A 20028-nucleotide genomic window follows, 5' to 3' on the forward strand; every position below is an offset into this window, starting at 1 on the left:
TGGGGACAGGCACTGGCAGCTGTGACTTCTTGTTTTCCCGGCTCGGTTCCTCTCTCCCATTGCCTGTGGCAATGACTAAGAGGCAGCTTCCCCTGCATGCCCGGTGCCTGCCGTGCAAATCCTGGGGTGCAAACCCTGCTTGTTCCCTTTTCCAGGGGGGCTTGGCACGTGGATGCATCTCATGGGCACCTTGTGTCCAGCCCACGTTCTCAGTGTCCAGCGCTTTGTCTCAGCTCCTGGCCGGAGCGGGGTCAGGCACCTCCGGTGTCATGGAGCACACAGGGAATGGTCCTGGTGGAGCCAGGGAAGTGGGGACAGCAGGAGCCGTGAGGATGCTCTGGTGGCCGTGGCCTTGCTCGAGGCTCATCGTGCCTCGCCAAGGTCTGGCGGTGGTGTGGGCTCATCCCAAATCCTCGCCGCCTGCTCCGGGGTAAATATAGCCTGGCTGGCAGGTGGCAGGACACTGACTCAGTGGGTGCTCGTGGGGCCGAGCCAGGCTCCGATGCCTCTGAGAATAGCAGCTTCAGCCACCCCGCCGTGGGGACAGTGGCACTGCCACCAGCTCCCTGCACGGGGACCTCCCCACGGGTCTGCCCTCGCGGGAGGCGGAAGGAGCCACTGATTCATGCCCCTCGTTAAACGCTCATTAAGAAAATGAAGCTGCTGGCTCGCTGCGGGCATTGGGTTCTTGGTTTGGGGACAAGAGACATGCGGGATGAGCAGCAGTGGTGACAGGCTGGGAGCAGGTTGGGGGGGACACCGCAGGACAAGCCCAGGGGTGCTGTGACCCTTGCGGGGAGGGGTGGCGGGGCTGTGCTGGTGGGGCCCAGCCGGAGTGCAGCTTGTGGCTCACATCCCTGGCCACTGGCCAGCTGCTTTTCCCAGGAGGCCCCAGGGCCGGCTGGTTCCTCCCTGGAACTGCCGACAGCACCTCCAGCCAAAGCTGGTTCTGCTCGCCCTGATTTCGGGTGGGGAGCACGCGTGGGTACCCCAGTGCCCATGGGGCACGGGTGGCTGTGCCCAAGGTGTGTCCCCAGCTTGGGTCCCCAAGCGGGGTTGGGGCAGGGGGAAGGAGGAAGGGGAGCCTTTTTACCCCCTGCCCTGGTCCCTGTCCCTCGCCGGCCGGGTTTGGTCAGGATGGAAAGTCTGAACCTGCCGGTCCGGCCACGGCCGCACCCGTAATGACAGGTTTGGAGCGGAAACTCGGACGGTGGCTTCACCTGGGAGCTGCTCCCCGGCCAAGGCCCCGGGAACACCGGCCCTGGCACTGCCACTGCCGCCCACCCGGGACAGCGGGGGACACAGGCCTGGGCCCGCTCTGCTTTAGCTGAGATTTATTAAACTGCGTTTATTTGGGATTTAATTAACAGCAGCTGTTGGGGGAGGGTAGATCCCAGTTGTTGCCTCGTGCCTCAGTTTCCCCTGTGCCAGCACTGCGTGTGCCGGCCCCGAGCGCTGCCCCAGCCCTGTCCTGGGTGTCATCCGTGTCCCCTGAAGCCAGGGCTGCGCTGTGCCCTGCGCCACGCTGTCCCCACACCCCACGCCGTGCCCACGCGGTGCCACGCCGTCCCCGCTGGCTGTGGGCAGCCGGCAGGACGGACCCGCCGGAGCAGGAGCTCCTCGCACCGGGAGAGCCGAGGGGCGCGGGGTCAGCACGGCACCGGGTCCCCCGAGTCCCCCCACGCCCCCAGCGCTGACACCGCTGATTTATCGCCCTCGTTAGCGCAGCCCGGGAAGCATCTGGCCGCAATTAGGGCCGGCTCAGCGTCACCCGCCCCGGTGTCCCCGGGGCCCCGCGTGTGCCCGGGGTCTCGGCGGCGCGGGGGCCGCATCCTGCCCGTGGTGGGGGGGGGGTTATCGGCGGCCACCGGCGCTGCCTCCCCCCGCGCCGGTGACGTCAAGCGCTGACGCCGATCCGCCCCCTCAGCCGCCCGCGGGCTTGGCCGGCCGTGACGTCTGCCACCGCCACCGCCACCGCCACCGCCGTTAACTCCTTCCCCGGTGCCGCCTGAACCGGGCTCATGGTGCCCCCGCCTGACCCACGCTGCTGGGTCCTGCCGGAGCGACCGTCCAGTGATGGTGTGACCCCCTCTACCCCCCCCGGGGGACCGTGGGTGGCCGGAGGGAGCGGCTGTTCCCTGGGCAAACACCGGACACACCGGTGACAAACGTCAGGGCGGTGACACGGGACAGGCTGTGCCAAGGGAGGTGTGCGGACATGCAGGAACGGCCCAGCAGGGCACAGGCCGGACAAACCCTGCTGTGCCCGGGCACTGTCCGGCCACGCTGCCGGTGGAGCCGGTGGCCTGTCCCGGTCTGACCCACACGGGTGGTGGCCTGGCTGTCCCCAGAGGTTCCCGTGAGGCCCCGTGGCGGTGCCTGGCCCGGTGTGTTTATTTATTTCTTTGTCGTACCCTTTTACAACCGGGGTCCGGCTCGGTGCCAGTGCTCAGGGATAGTGCCCGGTGGCCAGTGGCCATGCCACTACCAGTGCCCAGTGCTGGTGCCCGGTGCCCATGCCAAGGCCAGTTCTGGTGCCGGTACCTGGAGTCCAGTGCCAGGTGACCGGTTCCTGTGCACTGTGGCCAGTTACCGGTACCCTGTGCCCGATCCCGGTTCCCAGTCCCGATTCTCAGTAGCCAATTCCCGTGCCCGGTCCCCATTCCCGGTGTCTGGTTCCCGTGCCCAGTTCCCGATTCCCAATGGCCAGTTCCCGTGCCCGGTGCCCGGTTCCCGTTCCCGGTTCCCGTGCCCGGTTCCCGGTGCCGTTCCCGTGCCCGGTTCCCGCCCCTCCCTTTGTGCCCATCATCCCCGGCGGGGCGCGCGCGCCGCGGGGCCACGTGATCGCCCCTCCCCCGCGCTGACGTCATCCCAGGGCCCCGCGCGCTGTTGTCCCGTTTACCCGCCGGTCGCCGCGGCGACGGGGACGGGGCGTGGCCGGGCGGGGGCGGGGCACCGCCTCCGCGGGGCGGGGGCCACGCCCCGTATGCAAACGAGGGCGGGCGAGGACGTCATCTGCAGCCAATGAGGACTCGACGCGGTGAGGTCACCGCGACGGTGCCGCCTATTTAATGCGGCGCGGGGCGCGCGGCGGCGGTAGACGCGTGTGCGCGCGCGCAGGAGCGGGGCCGCGGCCGGTGCGCACCGGGCGCCTCCCCCGCCCCCCCCGCCCCGCGCTCGCCCCGGTCCTCCCCCCGCCCCGGCGCCGTTTCCCCCGCAGCCGGGCGGGGGAGGAGGATGGAAACACCCTTCTACCATGATGATGTGTTGAGCGGCCTCGGCAGCGGCTTCGCCCCGTCCTCCGGCAGCAGCGGGCTCCTCCTGCCTTTCCCCGGCGGCAGCATGATGAAGAAGGACGCGCTCGGGATGGCCTTACCGGAACAGGTGGCGGCGGCGCTGAAAGCCCCCGGCGCGGCCAGCGGCGAGGCGGCGGGGCTGCTGGGCTCGGCCGACCTGGGACTGCTCAAGCTGGCGTCCCCGGAGCTGGAGCGGCTCATCATCCAGTCCAACGGGCTGGTCACCACCACCCCGACCAGCGGCCAGTTCCTCTACCCTAAAGCGGCCGCCTCCGAGGAGCAGGAGTTCGCCGAGGGTTTCGTGAAGGCGCTGGAGGACTTGCACAAGCAGAACCAGCTGGGCGGCGGCGCGGCGGGCAGCGGCGGCGGCGCGGGCGGCGGCGGTGGGGGAGGAAGCGGCGGCGCGGGCGAGCTGCCCGCCGCCGGGATGGCCCCGGAGCCGCCGGTGTACGCCAACCTCAGCACCTACCCGGCCGTCAGCTACGCCGCCGACCCCGGCCCGTTCGCGGCGCCGCCGCCGCGGCTGCCGCCGCCCCCGCCGCCGCTAAAGGACGAGCCGCAGATCGTGCCGGAGGTGCCGAGCTTCGGGGAGAGCCCGCCGCTGTCCCCCATCGACATGGACACGCAGGAGCGCATCAAGGCGGAACGGAAGCGGCTGAGGAACCGCATCGCCGCCTCCAAGTGCCGCAAGAGGAAGCTGGAGCGGATCTCCCGGCTGGAGGAGAAGGTGAAGAGCCTCAAGAGCCAGAACACGGAGCTCGCCTCCACCGCCAGCCTGCTCCGCGAGCAGGTCGCCCAGCTCAAGCAGAAGGTGCTCAGCCACGTCAACAGCGGCTGCCAACTCCTGCCCCAGCACCAGCACCAGGTGCCGGCGTACTGACCCCGGGCGGGCCGGGGGGGCCCGAGCCCGGGCAAGGACCCAGGGAAGCGCTGGGGGAGCGCCCGCCCTGCCCCGGGCATGGACCGAGGGGAACGGGGGGAGCGCCCACCCCGCCCCGGGAACGGACCGAGGGGTCCCGGGCATGGACTGAGGGGAGCGGGAGTAGCGCCCTGCTCGCCCCGGGCGCGGACTGAGGGGTCCCGAGGGGAGGAAGAAGAGCGATGATCGCCCCCGCTCCCATCTCCCCGGACACGGACTGAGGGGTTTGAGGGGAGGACCGGGACCGGCTCCGGATGGTGGGCACTGAGCACGCCCCGCTCCCCGCGCACGGACTGAGGGGGGCCCGGGCCTTCCCTCCCGGCCCCTCCGCGCCCCACACATTCCAGTCAGGTCCCAGTAAAACCCCACGACACGGAGAATTGGCCTCTCGCTGTTTGCTGCGCCGGGGAGGGACGGGATGGGACGGGGCGGCGCGGGCAGGAAGCGGCGCGGCCGGGTGCCATCTTGGGGCGGGGGGGGGGAAGCGGGGACCGGGGGGGTTTGGGGAGTTTTAGGGGGGCGATGGAGGTCGGGGAGCGGGGAGTGAGTTCCCCCCCGGGGCTGGCAAAGGGGCTCTGGGAATCACTGGAGAGGGTGGAGGGCGAGGGGGTCCATGGGGTTGTTGTTATGGGGGGAGGGGGCTTTGGGGTAGCTGGGAAGGATGGAGGATGTTGTGGGAAGGGGGGTAGTGAAAGGTTGGGGTTTTGAGGGGGTTTTGGGGTTATTTGGGCTCTCTTGGGGGCAATATGGGTATGTTTGGGCTCCCCTGGGGCTGAGAGGTCCCTATGTGGGAGGAGGTGGGTGAGGGGACCCCGCTGCTGGTCCTGGCTGTGGCTCTGCTCTGCCAGACCCTCTCCTTGTTGGGGGGTTCACCAGCACCCCCCTGTCCTGGCCTCCCCGGGGTCGCCCCAAGGCACCCAGCGAGGCCGGGCCTCCTCTGCTCCTCCCAGACTTCGGCAACAGCCTTGGGCTTCCCGGCAGCGCCACGGCTCCTCCTCCGTGTCCGCCACCTGCGGGGCCCCATCCCTGCTCCATCCCGGGGAGCAGTACCCGAGAGACCGACCCTGTGTCCCCGGAGCGTTTGGGGACGCTGCTGGCGGCAGCTCCATCTCGTTGCAGCAGCGGGATCGCCGCGCTCCCGGGGGCTGGCGGGGAGCCGGCTGTGGGGGGAGCGTGGGGTCCCTTGGAGCCCTGCCGTGGGTAGCTCCCCGGGGACCCCGCGCTCGGCGCCGGGCCCTGCCGTGGGTAGCTCCCCGGGGACGCGGGGCCAGCCGGCTGCGGTTTGCCGGAGGAAGCGCCATCCCCGCGGCGCCGTCCCGGCGCGGTTGTGCTGCGCCCCGGATGTGCCGCTCCGGCACAAAGATGGACGGGGCAGCCACCTGTCCGGCCCCGTGGCCTCAGTGTCACCAGATCCCTGTGTCCCCAAGTCCCCGCATCCTCATGTTCCCAGATCCCATTGTCTCTGCATCTTGATGGCCCCAGGTCCCTTTGTCCCCAAATCCCCGCGGTCCAATGTCCCTGGATCCCGATGTCTCTGCTTTCCCAGATCCCTTTGTCCTTAAGTCCCCACATTCCCCGATTCCTTTGTGCCCGATGTCCCCAGGTCCTTGTGTCCCCACGTGTCCCCGGAGAGCGCGGGATGCTGCCGGCAGGGCTGGCTCCCGGTGCCGGGGGGGAAATCTCACGGCCCCGGGCTGGGGGGGATTTTTTTGGGGGGGGAGGGAGGGGGTCCTCCCGGCGCTGCGGTGCCGCCCGGTACCGACAGGGGGCACCACGGCGGGGGTGCCCCCGCCTCCCCAGGGGCGGATAAAGGCGGCGGGATCGGCACCGGCACCGGGCGGGATGGCCCGGGGCGCGCTCCGCCTGCTCTGCTGCGCCGCTGCCCTGCTCGCTGCTGCAGGTACCGGGCACCGGGGGGTCCGCGGGGTCCCGGGGTCACGTAGGATCTGCAGCACCGGGGTGCTGTGTGCTTCCCGCTGCCACCGGCAGGTGGGTCTGTGGCCTCCCCCCCCGCCCAGTTCTGGGTACCGGGAGGGGTGTCCGGCTGCTCCGGGGCACCGGGGAAGTTCCGGGAGGTGACCACCTGTTGCCCCACGCTCTGCACTGCCGGGGTCCCGTGTCCTTTCCGGGGCTGGGATCACCGGGGGGGGCCTGCACCTGCTCCCTGGGAGTGCCAGCTGGACCTGAGCACCCTGCCCCTCCCAGACGATGCGGCTCCGGTGCTGCCAAACCGGCTGGTGCTGGAATGTGTGCCCTGGCACCGTCTCGGCACTCCCGGTGCAAAGGGCTCCCTGGTATCCCGTGCCAATGTGGGCTCCCGGTCTCCAGCGTGGGCCCCCGCATCCTCCCTGCACCCCAAGGGGCCTCGGTTCACCCGTCCTGGCACGCTGGGCGCTTGGGCCTGGGTTCAAAGCCATCCTGGCAAAGGGTGGCAGCTGGGTGGGGACAGCCCATCCCGGTGAGCCTGGCGGCTGTGGGGACCCCCAGCCACACCAGGGTGCTGGCTCTGCCACGGGGCGTTTCTCTCTGGTGTCCCCCTGGGGCCAGGCTGGACTTGCTCCTCCTCTTGTGCAAACAGGATTTGGGCAGATAAGGGGCACTGCCAGCACTGCCCGGGAAACCCGATCTGTTCCACGTGGCCACCGCGGAGTCCCCACCACGCCTGGCCCTGAGAATGTCCAGTGGGTGCCACAAGGGCTGGGTTGACACGTGTCCCTGTGCCATGGCACTGCCCGCTGCTGCCACGCTGCTCTGCTCGTCCCTAGCAGTGCTGTGCCCATGCCATGACAGCTTGGGAAGCGCTTCTGACTCCGGATTTGTGGGGTCTGATATTGGCTAAATCCCAGTTTTCTGTGTGTGTGATAAAAACCACCTGGGAAATGAACCCTGTGAGGTTGGGAGCTGGGGCAGGTGCTGCTGCCCTGCCAGGACCCTGCCATGTCCTTGCTGACCAGCTGTCTCCTCCAAGGTCCAGAGCCAGTGTCTCGGAACAGCTCAGGGACAGCTGTGTCACCATCTCCACCCAGCTCAGCTGCAGCCACCAGCCAGGGGACTCACAGTGGGACTCCAGCCGGCTCTGACTCAGGAGGGGTCAATGCAGCTCCATCCAACCCACCCACGGTACCAGCTCCATCCAAGACTTCGGGATCAACAGCACCTCCAGCATCTTCATCCAGCACCACCACAGCACCAACTCCATCCAAGACTTCGGGATCAACAGCACCTCCAGCATCTTCATCCAACACCACCACAGCACCAGCTCCATCTAAGACTTCGGGATCAACAACACCTCCAGCATCTTCATCCAGCACCACCACAGCACCAACTCCATCCAAGACTTCGGGATCAACAGCACCTCCAGCATCTTCGTCCAACACCACCACAGCACCAGCTCCATCTAAGACTTCGGGATCAACAGCACCTCCAGCATCTTCATCCAACCCACCCACGGCACCAAGTCCATCCAAGACTTCGGGATCAACAGCACCTCCAGCATCTTCATCCAACACCACCACGGCACCATCTTCAGCCAGGACAGCAGGATCAACAACACCTTTGACACCCTCATCCAATGCCACCACAGCACCAACTCCATCCCACACGAGCGAGTCCAGATCCACAGAGCATCCATCCAACTCAACGGCAACACCAGCCCCGTCCTCACCCAGGCCCTCTGGGCCTGCTTCCCCCACACCCACCGTGAGCCCGGCTCCCAACAGCACCAGCACTGTCACCACCAGCTCCAGAACGAGAGCAGCTGTTGGCAGCACAGCTGGTAACTCTGGTGAGAGCCAGGCTGGGGGGCACTGGGCAGATGGGGGACCTGGGCAGATGGGTATGGGCACGGATCCCCCCTAGACCCCCCACTTGGGGCTGCACCCACAGGAGGGCTCAGGGTGCAGGTCCCAAGGTGATGCCAGAGCCCCCTGGCTGCTCCCTCCTCCTTGGGGGGCTGTTGAGGGCTCCTCTTTTCTCCCCCTGCCTCTGCCAGGGAGGGCCCTGGGCTGGTCCCCCAGGGATGGAGGTGACACAGGAGCTGGGTGCCAGGTCTGTGGTGGATGGGGTGGTGGCAATGGGCTGACTGAAGCTGGTCTGGAGCCTCATCTTTCTCCGCGGTGCTTGAAGGCCGGACATGAGTCTCAGCAGTGCCAGGGGGAATAACGGGGTGCCCGTCTCACCCCCACAGAGCAGCACCCCACTGAGCTGAGCCCTGGTGTGGTCGTCGTCATCTCCCTGTCCGTCTGCCTGCTGCTGGCGGGGGTGGCCGTGCTGCTGGTGCGGCTGTCCCAGCGCGGGACCCTCCCCTTCCAGCACCTGGATGAGGTGCCCATGGTGCGTGGGGGGGCCGGGGGTGGCGAGGAGGGGGGTTTTGGGTGGGCAGCGGGTCCAGGGTGCGGTCGCTCACCCCGCTCTCTCTCTCTTCTTCCCCAGAGCAAAGTGATGGAGGGGTCCCCCGTCACTCCCCCCTCCCCCCGGTGACGCCCCCGCCGCAGCCCCCCGGGCTCCCCACGCTGCTGAATAAAGACGCTGCTGCCCTGGCTCTGGTTTCCCGTCTGCCATGTGCTCTGCAGCCTGCCCGGGGAAAACCCCCGCTCCCGGGGGAGGCCCCAGCCGCTTTCGGGGTCCTCCGCCTCGGGCTGGCGGCCCCGGGGTGTTCCCGGGCCGGCGGGGTGGGTGCGGGGTGCGCGGCGGTGGTGCCCGGGGTGGGGGGAGCCGCGCAGCGCCCCCGGCGAGGTGGGATGGGAGGGAGCGAGCGGCCAGGCACGCACGTCGCCTTCCTTCTGCTCCGCTGCACTCGGCCGAGGCCGCGCTCGCCGCGAGGACCGGGCACCGGTAAGGGGCTGCGGGCGAGGCCGGGGGGCTGGCGGCGGCGGGGACCCCCGTGCCGGGCATCGGCAGCTCCTGGGATTGGGATGAGGCCGCTCCCAGTGCTGGCAAATCCCGGGGGGCTCGGTCCTGGGGGGCTCTGCGGGCGTAGCCGTGCAGCCGGTGTGCCCCGATTCTCGGGGACGGTGGGCAGTGGTGTCCGGGATGGATCGTTAACGTGGCACCGGTGGGTTCAGAACTTGGTGGGTGCTGCGGGCTGGGGGCCATCCCCGTGGCCTCAGATCCACGTCCCTGTCCCCATCCAGCCCACGGGAGCACCGGGAGTGGGGCGGGGGGGGCCCGAAACCCGAGGTAGGGGCTGAGCCCGGCCGAGCCCCGGTGCCCAGAAAGCAACGGGGGGAGGAGCCCGCGTGTCCTGGCCCTGGGGTGTCCCCAGCTACGGGAAGGGGGACCCCGCCGGCGAACCCCCCCGGCCGCGGCTGCCGGAGTTCCCCCCGCAGGGACGGCGATGAGACGGAGCCGGACAGCGCTGCCCTTCCTCGGCACGGAGGTGAGACCGGCACCGGGGGCCACCGGGGGGGGCGAGGGGTGTCCCGGGGGTCCAGGGGTGTCCCCGGTATGAGCGTCCCAGCGCCGGGCCCCCAGGCAGCAATAACCGGGCTGGCGGCGCTGAGCGGGAGTTAATTATCCCCTTAATGGGCGGTTAATTATTATTCACCTCTGCGTAATTGCGCGCCGGCTCCGGGGGTTTTTCCGGCGGGGTCCCGGGGGAAGTCGGGGGGGGGTCCCCTCCGGTGGCGGCGGGACGAGAAGGAGGAGGAGGACGAGGGGACTCCCGGCGGCTCCGTGCGCTGCGGGCGGAGCCGCTCCCGGTGCACCGGCTGTACCTTCCCCCGTGCCCCCCTCGCCTCGGTAACACCCCGGTACCCCCGGGTGCAGCGCCGCACCGTGTCCGGCAGGGGGCGCCAGCGCGCTACCGGCGCTCGGTACCGGCGGGGGCGGGCGGGGGGCGCTGCCCGGGCGGGACCCCCGGACCGGGATCGGGCAGGGACCTCCCCGGGACCGCTCCCCGCGCCCCTCACCGCTGCTCTGTTTCCCGGCAGCGCTGCCGCGACCCCGCCGAGGCCGCCCCGTCGGGCCTGGGCCCGGGAGCGGCGGTGGGCGCCGTGCGCCGGCGTTTCTCCGGGACCCCGTTGCTGCCGCCGCTGGGCTGCCGGTTGGCCGAGGCGGCCCGCGCCCCCGAGCCTGAGGCTGCCCGGGTGGTGTTCACCATCGAGGAGAGCGGCCCGAGCAGCGGCGATGAGTCCGAGCCCCCCCGGTAAGGGCGGGACGGGGAGCGGGGTGGTGATGCCGGCCCCGGTGGCACCGGGAACGGGTCACCGGGCAGGGCACGGCTGGCGGGGACGCTCCCGGGTTCAGCACCGGCGGCCGGACAGCGGCACCGGGGCAGAGCACCCGGTGGGTTGGGGACAAACCCCTCTGTCTGTCCCTGTCACCCCCCCAACACTCCTGTCCCCCACTGTCCCCACCGCGCTGTCCCCATCACTCCCATCCCTGTCACCCCCGTCCTCACCCCCCTTGTTCCCACCACCCATCCCCATTCCCTCTCCTCATCCTCCTCACGCCCTGCCCGAGGTGACCTCGGTCCCTCCCGCGGTGGCTGGGCCCCGGCTGTGCTGCTGCAGGGCTATTTTTGGGCCATTCCCCCTGTCCCGTGCCTCTCCCAGCCCGGCTTGTGGGGACAGCAAGGAGCTGGCACAGCCGAGGGACGTGGCTCTGGTGTCACTTGTCATCCACCCCTGCACAGACACGTGGGCACAGTGACACTCCGATAAGGACTGGCCGTCCTGGGGACGGGGACTGGCTGTCCTGCGGCCAGTCCAGCCCTTGCTGTCCGAGGCTGCTGGCTGCCAGCCAGCACAGGGGGCTCTTCCCTCTCTCCCACATTCCCTGATGTCCCTCTGTCCCCACATCCCTCTGCCCTGATGTCCCCACGGTCGTGCTTGCAGCCCCCCAGGACTCCCATCCGGTGGGTTTTGGGGTCCCTGCCGGTGCTGTCGTGGCGGGGGGGCCCTGTTGCTGCGTCCCTCGTGGCTCCCTGCCGGCTGCTGGATATTTTTGTGGCCATCAGGAACAGCAGGTATCCACATCCTGCTACATCAGCCTGGGCAGGTGCCAGCTCCCATGGCCAGGCTGGTGGGTCCCCCACAGTGTCACTGCCACCAGCTGGACCTCACCCTGCTGCTCCCTGCTCCACTCGGCAGTGGCTCCAGGAGGGGACAGCACCAGGGAGGGGCTGGGGCACCACGTGCGGTGGGTTTGGCTCTCACAGGTCGCTCAGTGGCACCATGGCATGTCCACACCACGTGTCTGGGATGCTCCATGCTCAGCTGTGTCCCTTGGTGGCACCATGGCACAGCCACACTGCAAGTTCTGGATGCTCCGGGCTCAGCCATGTCCCTCTGTCCCTTGTTGGCACCATGGCACAGCCGCACCGTGTGTCTGGGATGCTCCGTGCTCAGCCGTGTCCCTCAGTGGCACCGTGGCACGTCCGCTCCGTGCGTCTGGGTCCCTGGGGGCTCCGTGGGGCATTTTTCTGCGTGTCCAGGCAGAGCACCCCTGCCCTTTCAGGAGCAGCTGCCGCCTCGGGGACAGCAGGGTGGCCGGTGGCACCGGGCCAGCGAGGGGCCACGTGCCCGGGCCGCCAGGCACACCGGGGGGGGACCCGCTCCCTGCGCCGGCTGCCGGAGCCAGACAGTTGTTTAATTTCCCAGGCGCAGGGCGGGAGGGGGATGGAAAGTTTCCCGGGGCTGCCGGGGCCGGGACAGCCGCACGCTTCCTGCTCCGCACCGGGGGCAGCGGGGCCTCGCCGCCCGCCCGGGGGTCCCTGAGCCGGGCCATGCTGCCCACCACGCACTGCTCGCCGGGGGCTTCTCCGGCCGCGTCCCCCCGCAGTTCCCCCCGCAATTCCCCCGTCCTCTTCAGGAAGCTCCTGATGAACCAGAGCATCCGCCTGCAGCGGCGCTTCACCGTGGCGCATCCCCTCTGGTAAGGGGGGGACGCTGGCGGGTCCCCGCGGGCGGGGTGGCCCCGGGCTGTGCTGCCGGGACGGCGGCAGTGGCTCCCCCGGAGCTGTGGCACGTCCTCGGGGCTGTGGGCCCAGGAGGACGCGGGGGACGAGGAGGGGACAGCGGGTGTCCGTCCCCACATGGCCGGGGGCTGAGCCGGGCAGGGGGGAGCCGCCGGACGAGCAGGGCTGAGCACGGACACCGCTCATCGCAGCCATGGCCGGGCAGAGACCCGCGGGGGGCTGGCCCGGTGGGAACGGAGGGGAGCTTTGCCCTCCAAATCAAGGCACCAACCCACCCACCGCGGCTCCTCCCTGCCCTCCCCACCTCGGAGCTCTGTGGGGTTGTTTTTGGGGCGCCGTGGGGCTCAGCACATCCGTCCTCAGCAGCGACAGCATCTATTTATAGCGGCCCCTGCCCCCCCGCCGGCCACGGACACCGCTCGGAGGTCATTAACACTGAAGCGAGGGGGGTTAATTGGGCACCAGCCCCGTGGCAGGGGCTCGTGTCCCCCGGGGCTGTCCCCTGCGGCGGCAGCGGGGTCAGGGGTGGTGGCACGGGGCCGGGAACAGACGCGGGCATCACCCCGCGGGGCCGTCGGAGGGACAATGCGGCTTTGTGTCGCCGGTACCATCGGGGATGGGAAGCCGAGGCAGGAAAACAAGGGGCTGCGGGATGGCATGACGCGGTGCCGGCTGGCACTGCCACTGCCGGGGACGGCCGCGCCACAGCCACCAGGGCTGCCGGAGCGGGACGATGCTGCCGGGCAGCCGGTGCCCGTCTCGGAGGCACTCCTGCATCGGGTAGGTGCTGGGCTCCCGAGGGGACACGGTGGCCCCCGTGGCATCTGCGCTTTCCCAGTGCTCTGGGGTGGCTTGTCCCCGTCCCCACGGCGGTGGGGGCGGCGGCGGGAGGGGACAGGATCTGGATGTCCCTCGCTGAGTCCCTGTTGCGTGCAGCATTTCCCATGACCCCGGGGCCAGCAGAGCAGGAGGGGGAGCGAGGCGGCCGCGGCCAGCTTGGGGACACTGCAGGGTCACCATCCCTGTCCCCTGTGCATCCCCCCGTGGATGCACACGGCTGCCAGGTGACTCCGGTTGGGGTGCCCCTGGGCTGCTGCCAGTATGTCCCCAAGGGCCAGGGCTTGGCTTCAGCATCGGTTTCTGTCCTTCGATGTCCCCTGGCTCTGTGCCGTGGCTGGGATATTGTCCCCTCCATGGGACACGGCACCTCGAGACGGGGCTGATGGAGGCTTTGGGGCTTTGGAGGACTTGGGACCATGGTGCTGGTGACAGGTAGGGGGAGGGACAGGCAGGAGCCAACCCTTCCTGGGGTCTCTGGAGCTGGGAACTTCAGGGCAGCGGGTCCTGGGTGACATGGGACAGCCTGGCTCTGCTAGTCAGTGTCCCAAGTCCCAGACCCCACTGTGCCAGCAGGGAGCTGAGAGGGTCCATGTGCACCAACCTGTGCCCTTTCTCAGCAGCAGGTGAAAAGGCCAGCAGGGCCAGACTGGCCACCAGTGTCACCACAGGGCTCACCAAGCCAGAGTGTGCAGGGATGGTGGCACAGAGAACCCGACAAACCTGGCAGCATCCCCTGGGCTGAGGTCCCTGTGCCACCCACCCCGTGCCAGCCTTGTCCCCTCTCCCCTCACAGCTTCGACCTGGAGAATGGACCCCCCGGCCGGGGCGCGCTGGACCCCCAGGCCAGCCCGGGCGCGGGGCTGGTCCTTCAGGGCACCTTCTCCCACGGCCAGCGCCGCGAGTCCTTCCTGTACCGCTCCGACAGCGACTATGACCTGTCCCCAAAAGCCATGTCCCGCAACTCCTCCATCGCCAGCGACCTGTGAGTGTCCCCCAGCCCACTTCCCCTGGGACCCCCCTCCCTTCCCCGAGCCTCACGCTCCCTCTGCTCCCTCAGGCATGGAGAAGACATGATCGTCACACCCTTTGCCCAGGTAGGTGCCAACGCTGTGCCCTGCCCAGGAGGGGACGCGGCCCGCACCCAGCACCGGGCGGGGTGTCCCGGGGGGGTCCGCCCGAGCCCAGCCTCCTCTCGCCCCCCAGGTCCTGGCCAGCCTCCGCACCGTCCGCAGCAACCTGACGCACCTCCAGGACCGCGCTGGCGTCAAGTGAGTCGGCCGGGGGGTGGGAGGGCGAGGATGTCACCTGAGTGGGGACACCAACCCATGGCAAGCGGGGGGCACCGCTGTGGGGGTCCCAGCAACTCAGCCCCCCGTGTTTCACAGGCGAGGATCGAGCAGCAGCCTGCCCTCGGGGAGCAAGGCCAGCCTCTCCGGTGAGTGCCGGGGGGACGGTGGTGGGGACATTTTGGGGCGAGCTGGCTGTCCCTGTGTCCCCAGGGTGTGTCCCGCCGTGCCCCGGGGGATGCAGCAACACCCCCCCCACCACCCCCCCCCCCCCCCCAAGCCAAGGCAGAGCTGCGGCTTTGCCCTTTGGGATCCATGTCTGGTTTTCGGCAGCTCCTCCCGCCCGGCCGCCCTTCGCGGCGGTGGAAAAGCTCCGGTTGACGTCAAACCTTCCATTAATAAAAGCCCGGCGGTGAGCGGGGCCCCGCGGGAGCCCGGCTGCCCCCGGGGCTGGCTGTCACCCCGCGGGACAGCGTGGCACGCCGCGTGCCGGGGCTGCCACGCCATGGGGACAGCGCGACGGGGCTGAGCCCCGCTGCCCAGGGATGCTCGACCCCGACCCCCGCGTCCCCCCGTGCCCCCCGCCGCCCCGCTCGGGGGCTGGTGTGACCCCCCGTGCCCGAGAGCCCCCGGGTTTGGTGTGGCACCGGCCGCCCTGTGCCGGGTGGCCGCGCCGCTGGCAGGTCCCTTGCCAAGCTGGCGGGTGCCCCCAGCAGAAGATGCTCACCAGAAGCTCTCGAGGGAGACCCTGGAGGAGCTGGATTGGTGCTTGGACCAGCTGGAGACGCTGCAGACCAGGCACTCGGTCAGCGAGATGGCCTCCAACAAGGTAAGGGTCCCTTTCACGGTCACCCTGGCGGGCATGGGGACCCTAGAGCCCCCCAGCATGTCCTGCCAGCCCCCCACGCCGCTGACCCTGCCAACCACCCACAGTTCAAGCGGATGCTGAACCGGGAGCTGACGCACCTCTCGGAGACCAGCCGCTCCGGGAACCAGGTCTCCGAGTACATCTCCAGCACCTTCCTGGGTGAGGACCCCCCTGCCCTGGGGTCACCTCTCCGCTGGCAGCAGGGTGGGCTTTGTGCCCCCGGGGTCCTGGGGTGTCCACCGGAGTGATGCAAGTGGAGAATCCCACTTGTTTCTTGTGGAGGAACGGAATGGGGGGAGCAGGGGGGGTTTCCCAGGTGTCCCAGTGGGATTTGGTGCCTCAGAGGTGTCACAGCTTTTGTCCTGGCTGGGGGTGCTGGTGCATACTGGTGCATACTGGTGTACTGGGGCTGTTGGGGCCGTTCTGGTGTCCCTGGAGGAGTGTCCAGGCCTGTGGATGCGGGTGAGGGAGAGTGCTGCAGCCCCCCAAATTGTCACGGTGTGACCTGTGCCTGTCCTCAGCGTGACCCAGGGGGATGCTGGCAGAGGAATTTGTGCTCCTGCCCTGCTCATGGCCCCCCATGTCACCCCAGACAAGCAGCACGAGGTGGAGATCCCCTCGGCGCTGGCCAAGGACAAGGAGAAGGAGCGGAGGAAGCGCCCCATGTCCCAGATCAGCGGCGTCAGGAAGCTCACGCACAGCTCCAGCCTGGCCGCCGCCGGCATCCCCCGCTTTGGGGTGCGCACGGACCACGAGGCGCTGCTGGCCAAGGTGGGCCCTGGCAGGGGTGACCCACCCGACCGTGGGGTCCCCAGCGCCAGCCCCCCATGGATCTCTGTCCCTCTGGTCCCCAGGAGCTGGAGGACACCAACAAGTGGGGGCTCAACGTGTTCAAAGTGGCCGAGTACTCGGGGAACCGCCCGCTGACCGTCATCATGTACAGCATCTTCCAGGTGAGCATCCCACCGGGATGTCCCTGTCCCCGTGCCCGGATGGGGACGAGCCACCTCCCGTCTCCCGCAGGAGCGTGACCTGATGAAGACCTTCCGCATCCCCGTCAACACCTTCATCACCTACATGCTGACGCTGGAGGACCACTACCACGCCGACGTGGCCTACCACAACAACCTGCACGCCGCCGACGTGGCGCAGTCCACGCACGTCCTCCTCTCCACACCCGCGCTGGAGGTGATTCCTGCTCACCTGAGGCCACCCAAGTGTGCCTGGCGGGGCCGTCACGCGTCCCCAATGCCTTTTCCCACCATTCCCAGGCTGTCTTCACGGACCTGGAGATCATGGCTGCCATCTTCGCCAGCGCCATCCATGATGTTGACCACCCTGGGGTCTCCAACCAGTTCCTCATCAACACCAGTGAGCTGGGGCACAGGGATGGACCTGGGGGATAATGGGGGCCCCCAGGAGTGACCCAGGGGTGACCAGTGCCATCTCGCAGACTCAGAGCTTGCCCTGATGTACAACGATGCCTCGGTGCTGGAGAATCACCACCTGGCCGTGGGCTTCAAGCTCCTCCAGGAGGAGAACTGCGACATCTTCCAGAACCTGAGCAGGAAGCAGAGGCAGACACTCCGTAAAATGGTCATCGACATGGTATGGGGGAGCCGGACCACCCCGGGGTGGGGGTCTGGGCTGGGGGGTCAGCCTGAGCCCCATTCCCACCTCACCCTGCCCAGGTGTTGGCCACGGACATGTCCAAGCACATGAACCTGCTGGCGGATCTGAAGACCATGGTGGAGACCAAGAAGGTGACCAGCCTGGGGGTTCTGCTGCTGGACAACTACTCCGACCGGATCCAGGTGGGGACACGGCACTGCAGGTGTCCATCCTGGCTCTGGCCTGCCAGGATGTCCCGTTTGGTGCCACCACTCTCCCGACCCCAACTGGGGGGCCAAGCGAGTTCGTGGCACAGCGTGGGTGGCCCTGGGGGACAGAGGACACGGTGTCCGTGCCCGCAGGTGCTGCAGAACATGGTGCACTGCGCCGACCTCAGCAACCCCACGAAGCCGCTGGAGCTGTACCGGCAGTGGACCGACCGCATCATGGTGGAGTTCTTCCACCAAGGAGACCGGGAGCGGGAGAAGGGCATGGAGATCAGCCCGATGTGCGACAAGCACACGGCCTCTGTGGAGAAGTCCCAGGTGGGACGGCAGCCTGGGGACAGGGCGGGGGGCGCAGGGCCGGGCAGGGGGCTCAGCTCTGCCTCTCCCCAGGTGGGATTCATCGACTTCATCGCCCACCCGCTGTGGGAGACGTGGGCCGACCTCGTGCACCCCGACGCCCAGGAGCTGCTGGACACGCTGGAGGACAACCGGGAGTGGTACCAGAGCATGATCCCGCGCAGCCCCTCCCCTCCGCCCGAGGGAGCCGCAGTGTCCCCCGCCACCACCGACAAGTTCCAGTTCGAGCTAACGCTGGAGGAGGAGGAGGAGGGCGAGTCGGACACGGAGCTGGAGGGCACCGAGAGCCCCCTGGACGAGGACAACAGCGGCTCCAAGACACCGGGCACGGATGACTCGGAGTCGGCCGACACCAAGCGCCTGTCCCCCGGCGCCGGGGACCGGGACTCGCCTGTGCCCCGCCCCAAGGACGTGGACAACCGGCGGGCGCTGGAGGGGACGCTGCCGAAGGACGGTGGCAGCGGGTGCTCCGGGCCTGAGGGTAGCCAGGGGCTGTGCCTGGACACGGAGGGCAATGTCACATTCCTGTCCCTGGGCACGTAGCGGCATCGGCCCGTGGGTCCCCTCGCTGCCAGGGGACGTGGGACTGGGCACTGCCCCGAGCGGTGCTGGGGACAGCGGGGAGCACTGGCACTGGAGGGACACGGAGGCACCCAGGTTGTGTCCCCGTTCGGGAGCTGGGCAGGTCCTGACAGGCACGAGGACCATGCCGGCCTTCTCCCTGCTCCCACCAGCTGCTGGGAAAGGTCCCTGTCCCCTTCAGACAGGGTGTGGGGACACCGTGCTCCGGCCCCAGCCCAGCCCTGGGGACATCACGCCCTGCAAGGCTCCAGGAAGGAGCATTCCAGCACCTTCCCAGGTGTGCCCCTGCAGGACAGCAGCCCCATGGTGGGATGAGGTGGGCGAAGGGTCCTGGTGGCACCCCCAGGCACCGGCGCACAACACGGGCACGACTCAGTGGTTTATTTATTTGGGGACAGGTTCACTTTTTAAAGCCTTTTGTAGCTCACTTTTTACTACGAGCCTCCTCGAGGCTCGCACACATTTTTGGGGCGGAAAGGCGCATTTTTGGGGAAGAAAGTTGCATTTCTGCTCTGCGATCACTCAAAATGCCATTTGTATTGCACATTTCGGACCCCACCCCCCCACCCCCCCCCCATGTCTCCGGTGTCCTGCCTGGGGCAGGGTCCTTCGGGATTCTTCCTTCACCTTCCAGAGATTAAACCCGGTTTGTTCCACCCTAAACATGAGCCTTGTAAGCGCCTCTTTGTGTCACGGGAGCCGCAGCCAATGTCCCCAGGGACCGGCGTGGTTGGTGGCCCCGTCTCCCGCCGGGCACCGGGCAGGGCCTGGCTCCGTGCTGGAACAAAAGCGAGCTCCTCCCTGGAAACGCCGATCCATCACTGGCAAACACGACCTGCTAAGGTAAATATTTAATCGCCGGCTTGGCGCGGTGCGGAGCCCGTTCCCGGCTCTTCCGCATTGCTCGCAGCGCTGATTTATCTCCACAAACACGTCCCCACCCGTGGCACTGCCCTGGCACGTGGGGCCCTCGCCCCCTGCCCGCCCTGCGCTCCCCTTGCTGGGCCTGGGGAGCTCGATGGTTCTTTCCCAGCCCAGAGGTTTTCCAGCCGGGAGTGCCGGCTGCTGCACAGGGTGGTGGTGGCTCCGTGCCATCCCTGGTGGGTGCTGGATTATCTCCTGGTCTCTTCCTTTTGGAGAGGATCAGCCAAGGCTTTGTGCTCTCAGAACTCCTTGAACCCAGATCCACGCCAGACTCTGTTGGGCTGGAGCGGGGCAGGAGCTGGTGGAAAAAGCCCTTTTCCCCCCTTTCCTGGCCGAGGGGCTGCAGCATGAGGAGAGTGGTGGGGCTGTTGCCTGGGGAAGGTGATGGAAAATGCCCACAGCAGCCAGGTCAATCCCTGAGCCTGCATCCATCCCTGAGCCTGCATCCATCCCTGAGCCTGTGTCCATCCCCACGGCTGCGTCCATCCCATGCTGGACTGTCCGTGCCATCCCGCTGTCACTGGGGGCTGTGGTCAATCTCCCCACTGCCCACCCCGTGCCCACCGTGTGCGCCTCGGTCCTTGCAGGGCTGTGGGTGTGGGATGAGCCTGGCCAGGAGCAAAGAGCTGCACCGGGACAGAAACCACGGAGTCCCCCCCGTCACCCCGCGCCGCCCCGAGCGGGGCAGGGCAGGGCCCGGGAGGCACCCGGGGCCCCGGGCAGGGCAGGGCAGGCCCGGGCAGGGCGGGGCCGCTGCCCTGAGGCCGCCATATGCTGCCGGCCCTAAGCCCCGCTGGAGCCTCAGGGCGAGGGAGGACATGGCCGCCCACCTGCGCAGCAGCCCCGCCTCAGCGCCGGCCGCCCTGTCACGGGAAGGATTAGGCTGCCCGCGACTGCAGGCCTCAGGGAGGCGTCGCAATAGGGCGCCATGTCGCGACAGGCGATGTCAAACCTCGACCCCCGTTGAGCGGGAATGGTTCGGTCTACACCCCCGCCGGAGCAGGGGGTGGTTCATCCCGCGCCCCGCGAAGCGCGGCCGGACCGCACCACTGCGCGTTGCCGGAGGAGGGGGCGGCGCCCACCACCGCGCCGGGAGGGGGGGTCTCCTCCCCCCAGTCCGCCCGCTGTCCATCAGAGCGCGCCGCCGAGCCAATCAGCGCTGCGCTCAGGGGCGCGCCCGTGACGTATCACCTAATTTGC

The 20028-nt window shown here is 68.8% G+C and overlaps 3 protein-coding genes and 1 long non-coding RNA gene across 10 annotated transcripts; 3 read left to right on the forward strand and 1 right to left on the reverse strand.

The window, feature by feature from the left end:
- The first annotated feature begins 3133 nt into the window (after nt 1–3133).
- Nucleotides 3134–4595, forward strand: JUND (JunD proto-oncogene, AP-1 transcription factor subunit). Its single transcript, XM_032092529.1, has one exon. It carries the CDS (start codon nt 3238–3240, stop codon nt 4174–4176), a length of 939 nt encoding a protein of 312 aa, XP_031948420.1. The 5' UTR covers nt 3134–3237; the 3' UTR covers nt 4177–4595.
- A 1366-nt stretch (nt 4596–5961) lies between these two features.
- LOC116435869 (putative protein TPRXL) lies at nt 5962–8725 on the forward strand. Its single transcript, XM_032092516.1, has 4 exons — nt 5962–6115; nt 7184–7999; nt 8402–8547; nt 8647–8725. The coding sequence occupies exons 1-4, from the start codon at nt 6058–6060 to the stop codon at nt 8692–8694; spliced, it is 1068 nt and encodes a 355-aa protein (XP_031948407.1). The 5' UTR covers nt 5962–6057; the 3' UTR covers nt 8695–8725.
- Nucleotides 8726–10221: 1496 nt separating this feature from the next.
- PDE4C (phosphodiesterase 4C) lies at nt 10222–18567 on the forward strand. Of its 4 annotated transcripts, none has more exons than XM_032092443.1 (15): nt 10222–10360; nt 13767–13955; nt 14031–14067; nt 14177–14241; nt 14359–14408; nt 14973–15088; nt 15193–15286; nt 15720–15898; nt 15982–16080; nt 16151–16315; nt 16399–16498; nt 16581–16735; nt 16819–16941; nt 17101–17283; nt 17356–18567. In XM_032092443.1, the coding sequence occupies exons 2-15, from the start codon at nt 13924–13926 to the stop codon at nt 17863–17865; spliced, it is 1908 nt and encodes a 635-aa protein (XP_031948334.1). In that variant the 5' UTR covers nt 10222–10360; nt 13767–13923; the 3' UTR covers nt 17866–18567. The 4 variants fall into 4 exon arrangements, with proteins under 4 accessions (XP_031948334.1, XP_031948332.1, XP_031948333.1 ...); XM_032092441.1 differs by lacking the exon at nt 10222–10360 and adding an exon at nt 10384–12090; XM_032092442.1 differs by lacking the exon at nt 10222–10360 and adding an exon at nt 10384–12090 and having other exon boundaries at nt 14976–15088.
- Nucleotides 18271–20018, reverse strand: LOC116435904. 4 transcript variants are annotated; one of them, XR_004236896.1, is made up of 2 exons: nt 19659–20018; nt 18271–18739 (listed from the first exon to the last, which is right to left on the reverse strand). It is a non-coding gene; the product is annotated as an uncharacterized LOC116435904 (long non-coding RNA). The 4 variants fall into 4 exon arrangements; XR_004236897.1 differs by having other exon boundaries at nt 18271–18742; XR_004236895.1 differs by lacking the exon at nt 19659–20018 and adding an exon at nt 19393–19648.
- Nucleotides 20019–20028: the final 10 nt, after the last annotated feature.

This window comes from Corvus moneduloides, chromosome 28 (genome assembly GCF_009650955.1).
Source record: "Corvus moneduloides isolate bCorMon1 chromosome 28, bCorMon1.pri, whole genome shotgun sequence".
Taxonomy (NCBI): Eukaryota; Metazoa; Chordata; class Aves; order Passeriformes; family Corvidae; genus Corvus; species Corvus moneduloides.